This window comes from Podarcis liolepis (assembly GCF_965112155.1).
Source record: "Podarcis liolepis genome assembly, chromosome: 1".
In the NCBI taxonomy this organism is placed as follows: Eukaryota; Metazoa; Chordata; class Lepidosauria; order Squamata; family Lacertidae; genus Podarcis; species Podarcis liolepis.
The window spans coordinates 131,891,047-131,910,460 of record NC_139554.1 but is presented as its reverse complement, the minus strand read 5'-3'; the positions used below and the strand labels follow the sequence as shown (position 1 = coordinate 131,910,460).

Below are 19,414 nucleotides of genomic sequence, written 5' to 3'. Positions count from 1 at the left end.
TGAAAACTAAAGGTCACTTTGGCAAAACAACAACTTGAAGTAAGTGTAAAACGATGAAGACCCCGTGTTTATAGTCACTTGCATAATCCGGTGGCGGTTATGGAGAAATGTTTTACCCAAATGTTTAACAAACTGAGTTCTGCCCAAACAGGTTTTTCATTCACCTGAAATGTAGTTACTGTTTCTTCTTCGTGAAACACAGTAAGCCTTTTTTTAGGGGGTGACGACACCATTATTACTTCTTCTTTTTAAAAAATCGAGTCACTGTGGTTTGAAAGCAATAATTTTACTCTGCTTCCATGACTTTTACTTTTAAAAGTGCTAAAAACTGAAACGGGGGAAAAAAAGTGGTACGTTTCTCTGGGTTTGGAACACCTTTCAGAGAGACGTTCCTTTGCCACAGCAACAGTGCAGAACCTGAAGCCCACGGTCAGAATCAGGCCTGCTAGGCCTCTCCATTTGGCCAGGGAGGCTGTTTGGGCCAAGCCATGTGCCGTTGTCCTGCTCCTAACATTGCAGGTAAAGGTGGAGCTCCCATGATGTTTGCAGGCCCTGGCAGAACCACAGAGCCTAGGACTTGCCGATCAGAAGGTCGGCGGTTTAGAATCATAGAATCATAGAATAGAATCATAGGATCATAGAGTTGGAAGAGACCACAAGGGCCATCGAGTCCAACCCCCTGCCAAGCAGGAAACACCATCAGAGCACTCCTGACATATGGTTGTCAAGCCTCTGCTTAAAGACCTCCAAAGTAGGAGACTCCACCACACTCCTTGGCAGCAAATTCCACTGTCAAACAGCTCTTACTGTCAGGAAGTTCTTCCTAATGTTTAGGTGGAATCTTCTTTCTTGTAGTTTGGATCCATTGCTCCGTGTCCACTTCTCTGGAGCAGCAGAAAACAACCTTTCTCCCTCCTCTATATGACATCCTTTTATATATTTGAACATGGCTATCATATCACCCCTTAACCTCCTCTTCTCCAGGCTAAACATGCCCAACTCCCTTAGCCGTTCCTCATAAGGCATCGTTTCCAGACCTTTGAGCATTTTGGTTGCCCTCTGGACACGTTCCAGTTTGTCAGTGTCCTTCTTGAATTGTGGTGCCCAGAACTGGACACAGTACTCCAGGTGAGGTTTGAATCCCCACGACGGGGTGAGCTCCCGTTGCTCGGTCCCTGCTTCTGCCCACCTAGCAGTTCAAAAGCACATCAAAGTGCAAGTAGATAAATAGGTATGAAGGTAAACGGCATTTCCATGCGCTGCTCTGGTTCGCCAGAAGCGGCTTAGTCCTGCTGGCCACATGACTCGGTCCCTTTACCTTAAACCTTTACCATACCTTACCTTTACCTTTACCTTATCAGTCGTTAAATGGACTGCCTGAAATATTTTGGGCCCAAAATAAATTTCAAAGCAAAGCCCTCCCAAAGCAACTTTCGTCTAAGCCGTAATACCAATTCCATCACAATATAATGGATGCTTTAGCTGAGATTCCTGCATTGCATGGGGTTGTATTGGACGAACCTTGGGGTCCCTTCCAACTCTACAATTCTATGATTATTTATAAAAAAACCCATTAAAATTCACACTAGCAAAACAGCAGAGGTTAGAACACGAAATGGTAAACAGCAGTTTGAAATAAACGAGTCTTCGGTTTCATTGAAAAGCCAATAGAGCTGAAATCATATGTTGCCTCTCTAGGGAGGGAATTCAAAGAGCATGGGGCCACCACTGAAAAGGCCCTTTTTCCTGTGCCCTTTGGACATACCCAGTCTGCCCTTGTAGCTGTTAGTTTATGGCAAGGGATGCAAGTTGGGTTTGTTTTCATCTTGGGAGCTGACACTTCCCCATGGAGTTTCTTAAAAGTTTAAGTCATGCTATGCAGTCGGTTAAAATGCTTTTACTTGTATATAAAGCAGTACATTAATACATGGCAGTTGACAGCCTCTTGCAGAAGGAACCGTGAGGGTGGATTTTAATTGACTCGATATTCAGACCAGTGTTTAGAAGAGGAAGGAGAAAAGGATGCAGAGAGCGTTGCAACTATGAATTAAGCACATTTCAAGGTTCCGTTTTTCTTAGATGCCTAGGCAAAGTATGAGTGTTTAGTTGGGGTTCTCGGGACACGGGTACCAAAAACCTTGCCTTGAATTTGCCTCGAAAATATTCCATTAATCCTGAGACGTAGCGTTTATTTTGTGACAGTGCAAGACCTAGCACCTCTCAGAGAGAGCGTGGGAAATGCATGGGCTTCTACTTCCGGATGATTTTTGGCAAATTGCACAGCGCAGTTTTCCCTGAGAGTTACCGGCTGTCTTCTATTCAGTCACATGACTTATGACTTACTTTATAAAACATGCTGTAAAAAGCCCAAAGGATTTCATTGTATGGGATGAGCAAGGCATTTAAAAAAGTGCATTTTAAAAATGATTCTTGTACAGTGGTACCTCGGGTTACATACGCTTCAGGTTACAGACTCTGCTAACCCAGAAATAGTGCTTCAGGTTAAGAACTTTGCTTCAGGATGAGAACAGAAATTGTGCTCCGGCGGTGCGGCAGCAGCCGGAGGCCCCATTAGCTAAGGTAGTGCTTCAGGTTAAGAACAGTTTCACGTTAAGAACGGACCTCCGGAACGAATTAAGTACTTAACCCAAGGTGCCACTGTATATGATATCTGTGGGAGATAAATTCCCGCTGCTTTTATATATCAAACTTGAAGCAAAAGGGTTTGTCTTAGTAGCTAGCTCTGTCCTACAACTTGCTTGTTACTTTTAAAAAGATTTCTCAGCTGATTACTTTCAACCTCTAAAGGGGGCATGACATAGCTGTCAACCTTCCCTTTTTTGCCGGAAATTCCCTTATTCCAGTGCCGTTTCCCGCTGCTATCCCGGATTGTTAGATATCCCGTAGGTGAGGCTGCTGATCCCTTATTTTCAAATCTGAAAGCTTGACAGCTATGGGGCACGAGGAACCTTCAGCCACTTAGCTGTCGATGAACTACAACTCCCAGCATCCCTTGCTATTGGCAATGCATGCTGGGCTTATGGGAGTCGTAGTTCAACAACACCTGGAGGGTTTCCCCCCCCCACCTGCTCTAAAAGCAGTCTTACGGCTAGTTCAGCCATGCACCTTTATTTCATTTATGTATTTATTTATTTCATTTACAGATAGGTAGCCGTGTTGGTCTGCCATAGTCAAAATAAAAAAATTCCTTCCAGTAGCACCTTAAAGACCAACTAACTTAGTTCTTGGTATGAGCTTTCGTGTGTATCTGAAGAAGTGTGCATGCACACGAAAGCTCATACCAAGAACTAAGTTAGTTGGTCTTTAAGGTGCTACTGGAAGGAATTTTTGTATTTATTTCATGTTTACCCTTCCTCTGAAGAGCTCAAGGCGCTATACATGATTCCTAGTTCGGTTTTATCCATGTAACATCTTTGTAGGCCACCCGATGGACTTCATAGCCGAGTGGAGATTTAAAACTTGTTCTCCGCAGCCTAAGGGGAAAAGATTCCTCATCACAACACACTTGCTAAGTGATTTTAATCATGTGACAGCTTTCATGTGCGAATGGACTGTTGCCGCCGCCATCGCAGATGCACCAACCACAATTGTTTTCAAATTCAGTCAGTACACGTGTTCAGCTGCAGATCGTCAACAGTAAATCATCAAGTGATGTGCTTTTAAAAATTCTTGCTTTTTCAGAGAAGGCAGTTATTATTAAGAGCCATAGATTTAGCCTGGTTGCAGAGTATATATAACTATTTGTGAATGTTCACTCCTGAATAACGTCATTGAGTTGTATGAACAATGTTTGATTCTAGCTAATAAGGGAAATGGCTGCGATTTACCAACTTCTGTTGGATAAACATGCTGAAAGTTACTCTCAAGAAATCATAATTAACAGTATTTTTGCACTAATTTGATGTTCTGCTAGGATGAATGCTTTGTGACTAACGTAACGGCGGGTTGCACCACGATTCAGGTTTCCCATGGTTTCCGTTTTGAAGAATCCCCACCCCCAGTGTGGGGAATGCAGTATTGAAAGCTTCTACCGGCTGATCCAGCTTTTGTTTATAGCGGCCAGTACTTCCTGGTATAGCTCTAAAGGACTGAACTTTGCTCTTCCGGCTATTACCATCAGGTTGAGTTGAAGCTCAGTGCAGTCTCTTTGGAACTGTGCAGGATTCTTTCCTCACTGCCAGCATTGTAGTAAGATTCAGCTGCCCATCCGATTGGCATTTATGTATGGAATGGGAGGACGGGCGCCATTTTGACGCTTGCCTCAGGTGGCAAAACAGCTTGGCCAGCACTGAATGATATCCACACACAATAAATCTGTTACTAGGGCCCAGAACAGGTGGCTTTAGTAAGGTCCTTCCTTTTCTCACATTTTGTGTTTTTCATTTTTCACAAAATCAAGTGTGGGGGAACCTTTGACCCACCAGGTATTTCTGAACTCCAACTCCCATCATGCCTGGCCATTGACCATGCTTACAAAGGCTGATGGGAGATATAGTTCAGAAATGTTTGCCATGCCAGAGGTTCCCCACCCATCTGATGTGGAAAAATTAACAGGAGGTCTTGACTCAAGATGACATCTCACTGGGTTAGCATTTATAAAAAATTGCCTTTTGAGTCAGAATAAGACTGGCAGAATCCGGGACCAGGGAGAAGAGTCGGTGGAAGAAGATTGGAAGAAATTTAAAGACTATTTACAGAAATATTGTAAAATTAATGAATGTTAGAATGATGTTGGATTGAAGTTAAGGGGTTTCTAGCTGTAATGGTATAAAATAATATGAAAAAAATTGGATTCTTAACAGGTAAATTTAGGTTACAATATATCAAGATTAAAGATCAGGATAAAATAAGAAGGGAAAGGAATTGCTGAACTAATAAATTCAACTGGAATACAAAAAAGGGAGGTATGAGGAGGTCTGGGAAACAAGTAAATGAAAGATAAGTGATGAAAAGATTGAATTGTTTTTAACTATTTTTATTTTGTATTTTTTCTTTTCTCTTTTTCATTTTGTAACATTGTAAAAACCTTAATAAATATTTATTTAAAAAAAACAGAATAAGACTGCTGCTTCCAGCAACCGCTTATTTTATGTACTTGGATACTTTTAGATTTTCTGAGAGATGCTTTAATCTTCCGAAAGCTAAGGAGTCAGCTGCAAAAGAAGCAGGAGAAGGGATACAGAAATACTGTATTTTTTGCTCTATAAGACCCACTTTTTCCTTCCTAAAAAGAAAGGGGAAATGTGTGTGCTTCTTCGGCCCGCGAATGCAGGCCGCGCAGCTATCCCAGAAGCCAGAACAGCAAGAGGGATTGCTGTTTTCACTGCGCAGCGATCCCTCTTGCTGTTCTGGCTTCTGAGATTCAGAATATTTTTTTTTCTTGTTTTCCTCCTCCAAAAACTAGGTCCATCTTGTGGTCTGGTGTGTCTTATAGAGCAAAAAATACGGTAATATGAAGAAGAGTCGGCTAAAGTTTCCCAGTGGAATATCGTTTTTTATTGCCTGATATGGGAGGAAGGGTCGGGATGTTGCCTAGAATGGCTCTTACATTAGAAACGTTCTGAATGTGCCATCAGTGTCTCTGTCTAGACTAGCCTCCCTCAACTGGGTGCTCTCCAAATGTTTTTGGACTACAACTCCCATCGGCCTCGGAAGCTGGCTTAGGTTGGTGGGAGTTGTAGTCAGAAACATACGGAGGTCTCCAGGTTGCATGGGTCACTCCCATGAAATGGGCAGACAAAGGAAGATGCTTCTTTACAGAATGTGTCCTGTTTAGCTGCTTCCTCTCCCTAATACATGGGACGCGGGTGGCGCTGTGGGTTAAACCACAGAGCCTAGGACTTGCCGATCAGAAGGTTGCCGGTTCGAATCCCCGCGACGGGGTGAGCTCCCGTTGCTCGCTCCCTGCTCCTGCCAAACTAGCAGTTCGAAAGCACGCCAGTGCAAGTAGATAAATAGGTACTGCTCCAGCAGGAAGGTAAACTGCGTTTCCGTGCGCTGCTCTGGTTCGCCAGAAGCGGCGTAGTCCTGCTGGCCACACGACCTGGAAGCTGTACGCCGGCTCCCTCGGCCAATAAAGCGAGATGAGCGCCCCAACCCCAGAGTCGGCCACGACTGGACCTAATGGTCAGGGGTCCCTTTACCTTACCTCCCTAATACAGGGGTCGGCAAACTTTTTCAGCAGGGGCCTCGTCCACTGTCCCTCAAACCTTGTGGGGGGCTGGCCTCTATGGGGTGGGGGTGGGGAATGAACAAATTCCTATGCACACTACGCACACCAGGCAGGTCCCATAAATAACCCACAGATGCATTCTAATAGGACACATTCCATGCAAGAGCACCAGGCAGGCCAGACAGTACTGCAGATGGTAAAAATTAAAATTAATTTTTTTTTCTTACCTGCACTGACGGTAGTCATTGTTTGGATAGGGGTTCTCGCCTGGGGTTGGTGGTGCGTTGCGGATTGCTGGGCCTCCTGCTGCCGGCACCTCTTCTGCACTTTGGGGGTGGGATTGGGGCCCTCCCTCCGGCAGTGGAGGCCAGATCGCTGCTGTGCAGCCAGCGGACAGAGCTCCGGACTGCCCACAGGAGCACCAGGGCGGTGGCGGCAGCGGAGGGAAGATGAGCGGCATGAAAGGGCTGGCTCTGGAGAGGGGCTGCAAAAAATGGCTCTTAGCCAGCTCAGCCCAGCCCAGCCCCCTTCCTCCTCTAGGCAGGGCAGGGAGAAGCCAGGAGGAGGGAGGGAGGAGGCGCCGCCGCGGTGGGGTGGGGGGAAATGGCGATGCAGAAAAAAAATGAACAGAATCCCCACGCCGATCCACAGACAGTCCACAGGCCGGATCCTGAAGGCATTTGGGCCTGATCCAGCCCACAGGCCTTAGTTTGCCAACCCCCTGCCCTAATGAAACGGAAGCTGCAATCCTAAACAGATTTAAATGGGATTTTTCCCCTCCCCCAGTAAACATGCATAGGATTGCAGTTCTGGGAGTGAGGGGGTAGAAAATGGTTGAGAGTCTCATCTGGGTTTTTTAAGCATGCTGTAAAAATGCAGAACGTGGGGCAGAAAATCTGAAGCTATTAGAATTTCAAGGCGTGCGAATTTTGCTGCTCTTGCAAGCTCAAGCCGGCCAATCCTATTTGTCTCCTGTTTGTGTGTTATGTAAGACCCGCACGTGTGTTTTGCTGGGATTCTGTGGGAGGGCAAAATGTTGCATTTGATGCAGAATTCAGGCTCCTGAGAAGCTGCTTGGCTTTCATTTGAAAGGGAAGCAAGGCTCTCGGTCTTACGTGCTTGTGAAAATATGTGGCGATGCCTGGTGAAAGGCCAGAGCCCAGATGAGTTGTTGAATAAGGATTTTGAGTGGACTGGGGCAGGAATTTAGTCCCTTGCTTAGCTCCTCACCCCTTCCTGTCATGGTGGACCTCAAATAACAATAATTGTTATTCTGATATGCATACTATACAGTGGTACCTCAGGTTAAGTACTTAATTCGTTCCGGAGGTCTGTACTTAACCTGAAACTGTTCTTAACCTGAAGCACCACTTTAGTTAATGGGGCCTCCTGCTGCCGCCGGAGCCCGATTTCTGTTCTCATCCTGAAGCAAAGTTCTTAACCTGAAACACTATTTCTGGGTTAACGGAGTCCATAACCTGAAGCGTATGTAACCTGAAGCGTATGTAACCTGAGGTACCACTGTATATGATTGGTTGCATTCAGAAGGTTAACTTGGTTTTCTTAAAAACAACACGACGTGGCTTGTATTTACATGAAAACCAATAAAATTTATTTGGGAAAAAAACATGTGGAGCACACACAACCTTTTATAATTGTGGTACCTCAGGTTACAAATGCTTCAGGTTACAGACTCCGCTAACCCAGAAATAGTACCTCGGATTAAGAACTTTGCTTCAGGATGAGAACAGAAATTGTGTGGCAGCAGCAGGAGGCCCCATTAAGTAAAGTGTTACCTCAGGTTAAGAACAGTTTCAGGTTAAGAATGGATCTCCAGAACCAATTAAGTTCTTAACCAGAGGTACCATTTCGGTGCATTTTGTATAGCATTGCAAAGGAAAGTTGTTGGAATATGGGAAGTTGAAACTAAAACTTGAAATTACTGGACCTGCAAGTCAGTAGGTGTGCTCTGATACAACCCTGAAATAAGAACAAACCCTAAATTTCAAGTGTTTGACAATACACCCTTTAACATTTGCAAACCTCTTAAAATGAGAATTTGTCTTGTTTGACAGCAACAAAACAAGGTTATTTGTTTTTCCCCCTTTTGATCACAATCTTCGGTGCATCCCTGAGAGTTGAGCATTCCTTATTCTTTCCTCCTGGTATCTTGGTTTGTTTAGTCCTGGTCAGCAGATGATTGCCATCATATGATGTTTTTAACCCATCTTGGACAAAGATAGCTAGGCTAGGAACAGCAGGGGTAGCAGTGGCAGCACCGTGATAACAACGGGAGATAAGGAATGGATGGCACAGAACCAAGATGCTGGCGCAGGGAATGAACAGTTTGAAAGAGAAGCGGACACGGAGCAATGGATCCAAACTACAAGAAAGAAGATTCCACCTAAACATTAGGAAGAACTTCCTGACAGTAAGAGCTGTTCGACAGTGGAACTTGCTGCCAAGGAGTGTGGTGGAGTCTCCTTCTTTGGAGGTCTTTAAGCAGAGGCTTGACAACCATATGTCAGGAGTGCTCTGATGGTGCTTCCTGCTTGGCAGGGGGTTGGACTTGATGGCCCTTGTGGTCTCTTCCAACTCTATGATTCTATGATTCTATGATTCTATGAAACGCATCCAGTATCTTTTTGCCCAACTTTATTACCCAGCCCGCTAGTTAAACAGCATTGTCAATATTAAAAATATACTGTAGCAGCCAGATGGTGATCTTTCTTACCCTCCCATGTGTGTTACATACAAGTCCTAAGAATGATAAGATCAAAATATTTTTCAAGAATTGGTGGCTTTTGATCAACATCAGGCATAGGCAAACTCAGCCCTCCAGTTTTTTTGGGGGGGGACTACAACCCCCATGATCCCTAGCTAACAGGACAAGTGGTCTGGGATGATGGGAATTGTAGTCCCAAAACATCTGGAAGGCTGAGTTTGCCTATGCCTGATCAACATCATCAAATGTTGGCACAGCCCCTATTATTTCTGCAGCGATCAAAGTTTCACTCCAGTTCCCCCATCCCATCCTGGCTTGGACAAACCATTGTTTGTCTAAGCCATAATTAGAGAACAAACTGAGTTTGTGCAAAACGTAGCTCAGTTTGAACATAAGAGCATGCTATGGTTTTCCTGAGCCATAAAAGGACCCCTGACCATTAGGTCCAGTCGTGACCGACTCTGGGGTTGCTGCGCTCATCTCGCTTTATTGGCCGAGGGAGCCGGTGTACAGCTTCCGAGTCATCAGGCCAGCATGACTAAGCCGCTTCTGGCGAACCAGAGCAGTGCACGGAAACGCCGTTCACCTTCCCGCCAGAGTGGTACCTATTTATCTACTTGCACTTTGACGTGCTTTCGAACTGCTAGGTTGGCAGGAGCAGGGACCGAGCAATGGGAGCTCACCCCGTTGCAGGGATTCGAACCGCCGACCTTCTGATCGACAAGTCCTAGGTTCTGTGGTTTAACCCACAGCACTACCCACGTCCCTTTCCTGAGCCATAGGGAATCAATTAGACGATGGGAACCTGAAGCGTGCATGGTATTCAGTTGGGTCATTGGCATGTGAACTGAGCCAATGGCTATGTTCACATGTAATGCTTAACCACATGTAACACTGTTGATATGATCAGGAAGGCGCTTCCATGAGCCTAGGGCCCTTACACCTCTCCCCACTGCACAGCTGGGAAGAGAAGAGCTTTGGCGGAGCTTCAGCTTCCACAAAACCTGGCTGCTTGTGGAGTACAAACCATGGATTGTGGTTTAAAACAAACCCCGATAAGCTTTGAAACAAGCTAGCTTCAAGCCATGGGTTACGAAACTGGACTGTTTTGAAACTTATCAGAGAATCAGAACTGTAGAGCTGTAAGCAGTGTTAGAAACTGGGATAGGAATGCTAGGAGCCACGTGGTCCCTGGGACCTAGGTTGTGGGCACCCAAACAAAATGTCTAGTTGCCTTTTTGCTTTTTTGCTGCCCTGCTACCAGACCAGGCAGCCCCGCAGCAAAAATAGCATCTCCATCCAGTTGCAAAAGTCTGGTTGCCAGTCGCAAAATGTGACCGGCGCCCGCTAATTTCGAACCCTGGTTGGAAGGATCCCTGAGGCTCATTTAGTCCAATGCAGGAATATGCAGCGGTCCCATCATGGCTTAGTGTTGCTTGGAAAAGAAGCTGATGAGTTGCAGAGCCATTTCTGGGCAAATCCTGAATGTGTCCCCCAAACTGAAAAGCCATGCTTTTTGTCTCTGCTTGGTGGAGTGCTGTTTCAGACCTCTAAGCTTGAAAGAATATAGACAAAATCCTTTAAAGCGTTATCTAATTACAGCTTTTGTCATGACCTGTAATTCTGTAAGTAGCACTATGTTTGGATTTTATTTTACATTGTGATTCCAGTTTTGCCATGGCGAATACAGTCATACCTTGGGTTGAAGTAGCTTCGGGTTGAGCGTTTTCGGGTTGTGCTCCACGGCGATCTGGAAGTAACAGAATGTGTTACTTCCGGGTTTCGCCGCTTGCACATGTGCAGACGCTCAAAATGACATCATGCGCGGAAGTGGCGAATCGCAACCTGTGCACGTGCAGACACGGGTTGCGTTCGCTTCAGGATGTGAACGGGGTTCCGGAATAGATCCCGTTCGCATCTAGAGGTACCACTGTAGTATGTATGAACTGAAGAATCCAGCTGTGCATCTTTACAATATTGTAGTGGAGCACAAAATCCTGACAGTTCCCTTATAACCTCTTAATGAACTAATGCCAAGCTTGCTGAGTGACAGGTATATTGTCTTGTGATCTGTTGCTTAACCTTGCTTAGGGACCTCCACTTCCTGTTCAGGTTGTTAAACTAGGAAGACTTCTTTCTCCAACCTCGTGCCCTCTAGGTATTTTTTGGACTACAACTCCCATCAGCCCTAGCTAGCACAGCCATGCTGTTTGGTAGTCCAAAGCATCAAGAGAGAACCAGGTTTGTGAAGGCTGCTTTACTGAAGCCCAGGGAATTAAAATGCCAGAGTCCTGTGAATTCGGAAATACTGTCCAACTGGTTGAATTAAAATCAGTCCCATAGCCATAATAAGATTTCTAGTTATTCGGAAGAGCATGGCTCCAGTCTAGCTCTATGACTAAATTATGATCAAATTTGCATGATTTTGGACAGGTTGGAGTATTCAGGGTTTTTGGTGAAAAAATGTGAGCTGCTGAACTACAGAATTCCCTTTTTTTAAAAGAGTAAGAACATAACAGCTGTACTGGATCACACCAAAGGCTTTATCTCAGGGGTAGGTCATACGGTACCCTCCAGTGGTGTGCTGTCAGTGGACTAGGGGGACTAGGCTGGTTCCCTAAATGTTCCCCTGGCACCTCCTTCCCAAAGCCTGGGAAACTTCTGCCCGGCTTAGGGAGGGAGGCACGATTGTCTGATCGGTCCAAGAGCCTTTCCACCACTGGGCAGAAGGGCTCCAGTATCTGGCCAAAGCCCTGGCGCCTCCTTTCCTATGATTCCCGGCTTAGGGAAGGAAACATGATGCTGTTCCAATGTGCAAGGTCACCCTAACTGTTCCCCTACGGGGAAAAAAATAACTACATGCCACTGGTACCCTCCTGAAAGTGTCAGACTCCAGCTCCCATCAGCCCCAGGCAGCATGGTCAATGATCAGGGATGATGGGCATCATAATCTTAACAGCCGGGCATTGTGTCAGCTCCCCCTGACTTATCCAGTCCCCCATTCCCTCCCCACCATGGCCAACCGGATGCTTAGGAGAAGCCCTCAAATATGCCCATCTCTCTCTTTGCTGCATAACAAGATATAAGTACCCTAACAAGTTATATATAGCATCGCTATGAGGACTTTCAGAGATTCCAAGCATAGTTGTTTGGAGCTGTGTAGTACACTGCTAATTGCTCTTGCTGCTACTTGTTTCCAGGAAACACACCAAAAGGCACCCACTTGCCATAGCTCAGCCTCTTGTTCTCTTTAACAAGCACTTAATGCATGGAATTATGGGTAACGATCCAGCCTGCAGCCCTGGCCGCTGCTTCTCCCCATTCCCCAATGCTTCTATTTATTAATTTTGACATTCCTCTTGACTGAAAGCAGCTATACCACTTTCCAAGAGGTCACTAGCTCTGCTTGAAATTGGGAGCTTTTCTTCTCTAAATTAGGATGTGCCTTTTCCGGCTTTTGGTGACAGCAGGGAGTTTGCAAATGCGGACTGCCTGTTGTAAAACAGAAGCCCTTTTTGGGTGCCTATTCTCCTCCCTCCTCCCTCCACCCTACACAACTCAATTCCAAAAGTGTGACAGGGAAAGCGAGGCTACACTCATTGGTCCCATCTGCTGTTGTGTCCTGGGTAGAGCTGTGAAGGTCTGGGGGAAAGATGGACAATTTGGGAGGGGAAACTGTTTCCTCCCCAATTTTTTTGCTGCCTCCATATTTAGGACACTGGCAGAAGAATGGGAAAGTGTGTGTGTGTGTGTGTGTGTAGATTCCCCCCATACATTTTTCCATTCCCTACCCCCAAGCCTTCACATCTCTAGTCCCCGTTGGCTTGGCCTGCCAACTTGCATGGATTGATCAGCAAACTTCGAACTGCAGGGAAGCTGCTGTGCTCTTGTAGGAACCATGTGTGAGATAGAAACTTGATCGCGCAGGAATTATTTTGGAATCTAAGATGCTCCTTGAATTCTCTGTGAGTCGATACTGGAGCAATGTGATTGACCTAGCTCAGGCGTAGCTGACGTGGTACCTATTGGAAGTTGTTGGACTATGACTCCTATTAAAGCATTGGCCATGTTGACTGGGGCTGAAGAATAACCTTTTCAGATTACCTGTGTGATTTGTGACATGACACCCAGGAAAAGTAGCACCGAGCCTTTGTGGTGGTTACCGTGACTATAGTTCAACATTGGTTTATATTGAAACAGACCGGTGTCTTACATGGAAGTTTCCATTTCTTTGGAGTCGAGTTTATTTCTTGGACACATTTCTACGTTTGTTCCCTGCCACGTAGGTGAATGGGCTGATTTGTCAGCTGTGGTGGTCAGAAATGTTTTTTTAAAAGCAACACAACACTCTAGTGAAGGACTCCTGTTTACTCTGGAAGTGAGTCACCCTCCTGTTCTGTTTTTTCTTCTTCTCCTGAAGAAGTGTTTCTATTTTAGAATAGTCTTTTGATGTCTGTCCCTGTCTTTGAGCAAAGACTCCTTATCCTCGTGGATGATGCTAAGGGCATGACTACTTTTTATCAATGAGAGGCCAAGAGATGCTTCAGTAGATTCTAGAAGGAGCACAAGTCCCCCATAATGTATAGAAGGAAATTTATTACATTTGCCTGTAGCGACTGCCTTGTGGGACATCTAAAGCTAAGGAGTAAGGTAAAGGTAAAGGGACCCCTGACCATTAGGTCCAGTCGTGACCGACTCTGGGGTTGTGGCGCTCATCTTGCTCTATAGGCCCAGGGAGCCGGCGTTTGTCCGCAGACAGCTTCCGGGTCATGTGGCCAGCATGACTAAGCCGCTTCTGGCGAACTAGAGCAGCGCACGGAAACGCCGTTTACCTTCCTGCTGGAGCGGTACCTATTTATCTACTTGCACTTTGATGTGCTTTTGAACTGCTAGGTTGGCAGGAGCAGGGACCGAGCAACGGGAGCTCACCCCGTTGCGGGGATTCGAACCACCAACCTTCTGATCAGCAAGTCCTAGGCTCTGTGGTTTAACCCACAGCGCCACCCGTGTCCCAAGGCTAAGGAGTAAACCCTACAAAAATCCAGAGTGGAAAGCCAAAGATGGTTGGATGGTATCTTGTATGCGACCTGCAGCCAAGATGGTGCCAAAGGTACTGCTCTGCTCTCCTTTGGACCACATCTGCGAGGCCAAGAGTGGAGTCTTATTGTCTGGGCAGCCCAGGAAATTCCTACACACTGCCCAGGCTTGCACCCTGGAGAGGTCACTTAGATGCTGCTTATGCCACAGAAACAATGCAGGAGGAAGCAGCAGTTACAAGCTACCAGTCTCTGCAGCCACAGCAGGTGCTGTGATTCTCCAGTGGATTGTCTTCGCCCCAGAGGCACACTCCAGTGGTCTCTCAAGACAGACAGGTGCCAACAAAACAACTTGTTGTTGTTTAGTCGTTTAGTCGTGTCCAACTCTTCATGACCCCATGGACCAGAGCACGCCAGGCACTCCTGTCTTCCACTGCCTCCCGCAGTTTGGTCAAACTCATGCTGGTAGCTTTGAGAACACTGTCCCAACCATCTTGTCCTCTGTCGTCCCCTTCTCCTTGTGCCCTCCATCTTTCCCAACATCAGGGTCTTTTCCAGGGAGTCTTCTCTTCTCATGAGGTGGCCAAAGTACTGGAGCCTCAGCTTCAGGATGTGTCCTTCCAGTGAGCACTCAGGGCTGATTTCCTTCAGAATTGAGAGGTTTGATCTTCTTGCAGTCCATAGAACTCTCAAGAGTCTCCTCTAGCACCATAATTCAAAAGCATCAATTCTTCGGCGATCAGCCTTCTTTATGGTCCAGCTCTCACTTCCATACATCACATTTTAAAAAATGGTTGCAATTATTTCTCCAGGTCCCTGTGTTCCGTACAGCTTCTCCTGCAATTCATATCGGAGTTGCTTTTGCTTGGGTAGATGAAGATGGTGACTCATGGCTCTCAAACCACTTGAGAAGGGATGGGAATTTTGGAGGCAATTCACCATGCGCTCACAAATGTAAACCCGATAAAGCAGGTTGTGGGACTTGCCAATGCCCACAAGTTTGAGAGCTGCTCCGCCCAAGTCTTTATGTGGTTGACTTCCACAGGAGCAACATCAGCTTTCTGCAAACTGTGTTCAGCTTCTTGCAGCAATGGTTGTGCTAAATCATGGCAGAGAGACGTATTGTAAGAGAAGTACCCAGTAGTATGAGAGATTGCTGTGACTGTTCCACTCAAAGTGGTGGACTAGCTGTGATCACCATGGAACTTGGCATGGTCCCAGTGGCCTGATTCACCCAGCATGGGAAACTAAATTGGCTTAATGCACAAATATGTGGCCTTCTGGAGAGGACCTTGCAGCTGCTTTGCACCTCCCCTGGCTTTTCTACTCCTGCTCTGCTCCAAGCTAAGCTAAGGTTTGGCTTAGTGTGTCGTCCAAACTTGGGCTCATGCTTAAGCTCTTTGCTCACTGGCTATGAGCTGCAACCAAAGTTTATTCTTGGCCAGCTGTGACACAATGATGTTTGACTGTCATTGGCAAAAATGACCACCTTGATATTTTCTAAGTCGGCTTTGCTCAGTTGCTCCCCAGCCTCCCCTTCTGCTCTGCCCCACTCTTTATCTTGTCTGCCTTCTGCCAAAAAGATGTTCTTTCTTATACCTTCTAGCTAAGTTATAACATCTAAGGATATGTTAAAGACAAGAAGCTGCGTCTACAGAGTCAGACACTTGGTCCACCTAGCTCCTCACTGTTGCTGGCAGCAGCTTTGAGGTTTCTTGTTGATAGGTCTTTTCCAGTCCTGCTTCCTGAGATCTGTTGTCAACTGAAGAAAGGAGAGATTGACCTTCTGTCCTTTTAAGCTTGCATTTGTTCTACCACCGTAAGCCCGTCCATTCCATCTCATAGTGGCTGGAGAAACCCAGCCAGATGGGTGAGGTATAAATAATATAATACATCAATACTAAAATCATCATCATCATCTCATAGCCTGTCTTGGGGACCCAACAGGTCAATGTCCTTGCCTTCCTCCCAATTTATTGGATAGGGTTATAAAAAAGTTGTATGAAGTTGCTGATGTCGTATTATGTTTTATTTTATTATTTTTGAGTGTTTGGGGAAGTGGAATCTCTGGGCAATGCTCATTCTTGTTAGGGAATATCTCAGCGTCAGGGCAGCAGTGTCAGGAAGCAGAGTGGTATTCTGGGAAGTTTAAAGTGGCCTCAACACCAAGAAATACATGATTATGGCAGGAAACTTGGAGGGCAGGAATGGGGCAGCATTGGACGCACACATTTACAAATGCTTTCGGAAGAAAAATTAACTTTTTAAATCTGTTTGCCTTTGCAGAAAGACCCAGACTACTTGAAGCTCTGGTTGGACAGTTTTGTTTCTAGTTACGAACAGTTTCTGGATGTGGATTTTGAAAAGCTGCCCACTAGGTATGTAGAAATAATAGTTCTTTCTGTTGATGCCTAAAAGTGATATGGCTGATTTAATAAGTATTTGTGTGTGTTGATATATGTCATCTCTTTGGGACTTCTCTACCTTGTGGCTGTGCTGCTTGCAGACATTTTGCTCGACAGAGGTGCGATGAAAACTTAGTGGCTGCATCCATATGATATAATAAACCGTGGGTTTGTGTGACATACACAAGCTGGAATGAGCCATGGGCCTTACATGGCAGGGAGGAGAGGAGTTGGGCTGTGTTTCCTTTTGTGGGTCACAAATTTGATAAGCTTCAGAAAGCAAAGAGTAGGAATGAGTGGGTAGCAGGCTCTTCTTACGTTTTTTACATGGAATCCCCGCTTGTTGGGTGAACTATAGAGGGTGGTTTCTTAACAAATTCAGGTTACCGTATTTTTCGCTCCATAGGGTTCACCGGACCGTAGGGGGCACCTAGTTTTGGGAGGAGGAAAACAATAAAAAATTATTCTGAATCCCAGAAGCCAGAACAGCAAGAGGGATCTGGCTTCTGGGATACCGTGTGGCTGTTCTGGCTTCTGGGATAACTGCGCCAAGCCTCTTCAGGGCAGCGGGATGAAGGCTCCCCCTGCCCGGAAGAGGCTGCGCAGGGTTAAGGCAGAAGCTAGGACAGGCGCATCACTGAAGGGGCGCTGCGCAGTTCTCCCTCTCTGAGAGGGAGAACTGCACAGCGCCCCTTCAGCAAAGCTGGAGAAGAAACAGAAGGAGACCCTTCTGTTCCTCCTCTGGCTTCCAGGTCAGGCGCGTCGCTGAAGGGGCTCTGCGCAGTTCTCTCTCTCTGTGCAGCGCCTCTCCTTCACAGGAGAGGTGCTGCGCAGAGAGGGAGAAGGCGCAGCGCCCTTCAGCGAAGCTGGAGAAGGAACAGAAGGAGACCCTTCTGTTCCTCCTCCGGCTTCGCTGGACAGGTGCGTCGCTCAAGGGGTGCTGCGCAGAGAGGGAGAAGGCGCTGCGCCCTTCAGCGAAACTGGAGAAGGAACAGAAAAAGACCCTTCTGTTCCTCCTCCGGCTTCTAGGTCAGGTGCGTCGCTGATAGCCACCTGAAGCCTTTGGAGCGCAGCGGGAACTCCTCTCGCTCTCCAGGCTTCAGCGAAAGCAACGCGAAGCCTCTGGAGCGCGGAGGTAGCGCTCCCTCTGCGCTTTGGAGGCTTCACCTTGCTATTGCTGAAGCCAAGGAGCCTGCATTCGCTCCGTAGGATGCACACACATTTCCCTTTCATTTTTGGAGGGCAAATAGTGCGTCCTATAGAGCGAAAAATATGGTAGTTAAAAAGCCAGCTTCAGAAACCACGGTTTGAAGTTCTGCCAAATTCCTGCTCCCAGGTGCTCAATTGGGCTCCTTCTGCCTTTAGATGCCACGCCAATCACGGCCACTGATTCTACAAACTTTTACATCTCTCAGTTTGCTCTCAAACGTGACTGAACTGTGTAATTAACTTCCAGTGGAAACACTACCAATTCCTAGGTTTTCCCAGGTCAGCTGCTGGTTAAATCAAAGGGGAATCAGCAGTAACCCAAAGTAAATTTTCAGTGTGAATAAGCCCTGTGTTTACGTGTTTAACCCCCACCCCACTTGTTCCACACTGGTATTTCTTGATTGTCCTGGTGTTCATTCTTTAAAAATGGGCTTTGAACTGCCAAATTACAGAGCCAGGTAAACATTCTTGTTTGCGGTGAACCAGGAAATGACCTCAGTATGCGATTTCAGCTGCACAGTCATAGACACATTTACTCAGAAGTCAGTTCCCACCATGTCTAGTGGGGTTTACTCCCTAGGAAGGATGCTTAGGATCCTGCCCTTGGGTTGCTTTCGATGATGACCATTGAATCAACCTTTTGATTGATTAACAGGTTTAATCAATCAAAAGGTTGATTCAATGGTCATCATCGACAGCAGCAGCGGCAGAGACAGTTGCAAACCAAGCATAGATTCCTGAGATTCAGAGGGTGAGACACATTACCAGTAGACAACGACAGGTGGACTTGGATGCTTAGCAGATTGCGAATACCTTTTTTTTAAAAAAAAAGATTAAATGGATAGTGTGTTTCCCCCCCTCTTAACTAATAGTATTTTTTTTAAAGACAACATGAATGCATGAAACAGTAGCTTCCATCACCATTACTCTCCAGTGCTGTTACGGAGTGCTCAGTATAAAATCCACTGTTTTCCTCTGAGATTAATGACGGGATTAAACTTGCGACCTAAAAAGAAAATCGGCATAGAGGACTGGACTTTTATTGCAGCAGATGAACAAGGGAAGATATCTAGGCAGCTAAAGACAAGGCGAGACTGTATAGAGTATTGGATAGCTGGCATCAAATAGCAAATTGCTTCCCATTATATCTTCTATACATTGTGTTTCAGATTACCATTTTTTTGCTGTCTGTAATAACCAGATTGCATAGGAAGAATGCCGTCTCTTAGAATACATTACAATGTAATGCTGACGAAGCATTGATGGTAGGAAGATTTGAGACGTGGAAGGATAGCAATTGATATGAATTACTGTGAATTGATATGAATTACCTGGCTACATAGAAATCTAGTAGTTTCCTGTTGGTTTTCTTCTTATTATTTTCTTTTGTACAGTGGTACCTTGCTTTTCAAACTTAATCCGTTCCAGAAGTCTGTTCCAAAACCAAAGAGTTCCAAAGCCAAGGTGGGCTTTCCCAAAGAAAGTAATGCAAAATGGATTAATCCATTCCAAACTTTTAAAAAAAATCCCTAAAACAGCAATTCAACATGAATTTTACCATTTAACGAGACCATTGATCCATAAAATGAAAGGAGTAAAAAATGTACCTCAGGCACACAATCAGTCAGTAGCTGAACTGGATTCTACACAGTCACCCCCCCCCCAAAAAAGAGCCACAAAAACGCAAAATAAACAGCAAAAACAGACAAACCTCAGCATAACACTCAAATTGGAAGTGTGGCACTCAAATCGGAAGCGTAACTCAAATCGGAAGCGTAACACTCAAAATGGAACTGTGGCACTCAAATCAGAAGCGTAACACTCAAACCGGAGCACGTTCAGCTTC

General features: G+C 45.8%; 2 protein-coding genes across 6 annotated transcripts in view; both read left to right on the top strand.

Annotated features, from left to right (window-relative positions):
- The window catches only part of CARF (calcium responsive transcription factor), a 103,843-nt gene extending 89,963 nt beyond the window's left edge, over positions 1 to 13,880 (top strand). Inside the window, exon 14 of the mRNA XM_083473783.1 lies at positions 13,812 to 13,880. The gene's annotated coding sequence lies outside the window, so the exon portion shown is untranslated. The remainder of the gene's footprint in view (positions 1 to 13,811) is intronic.
- The window catches only part of NBEAL1 (neurobeachin like 1), a 152,302-nt gene that overhangs the window by 8,415 nt on the left and 124,473 nt on the right, over positions 1 to 19,414 (top strand). For all 5 annotated transcript variants that reach the window (XR_014518537.1, XR_014518538.1, XM_083471490.1 and 2 more), the window contains exon 3: positions 16,241 to 16,332. Coding sequence is in view for 3 of the 5 variants with exons in the window: in XM_083471490.1 (XP_083327616.1) it covers positions 16,241 to 16,332 (92 nt within the window). In the remaining 2 variants the exon portion in view is untranslated. The remainder of the gene's footprint in view (positions 1 to 16,240; positions 16,333 to 19,414) is intronic.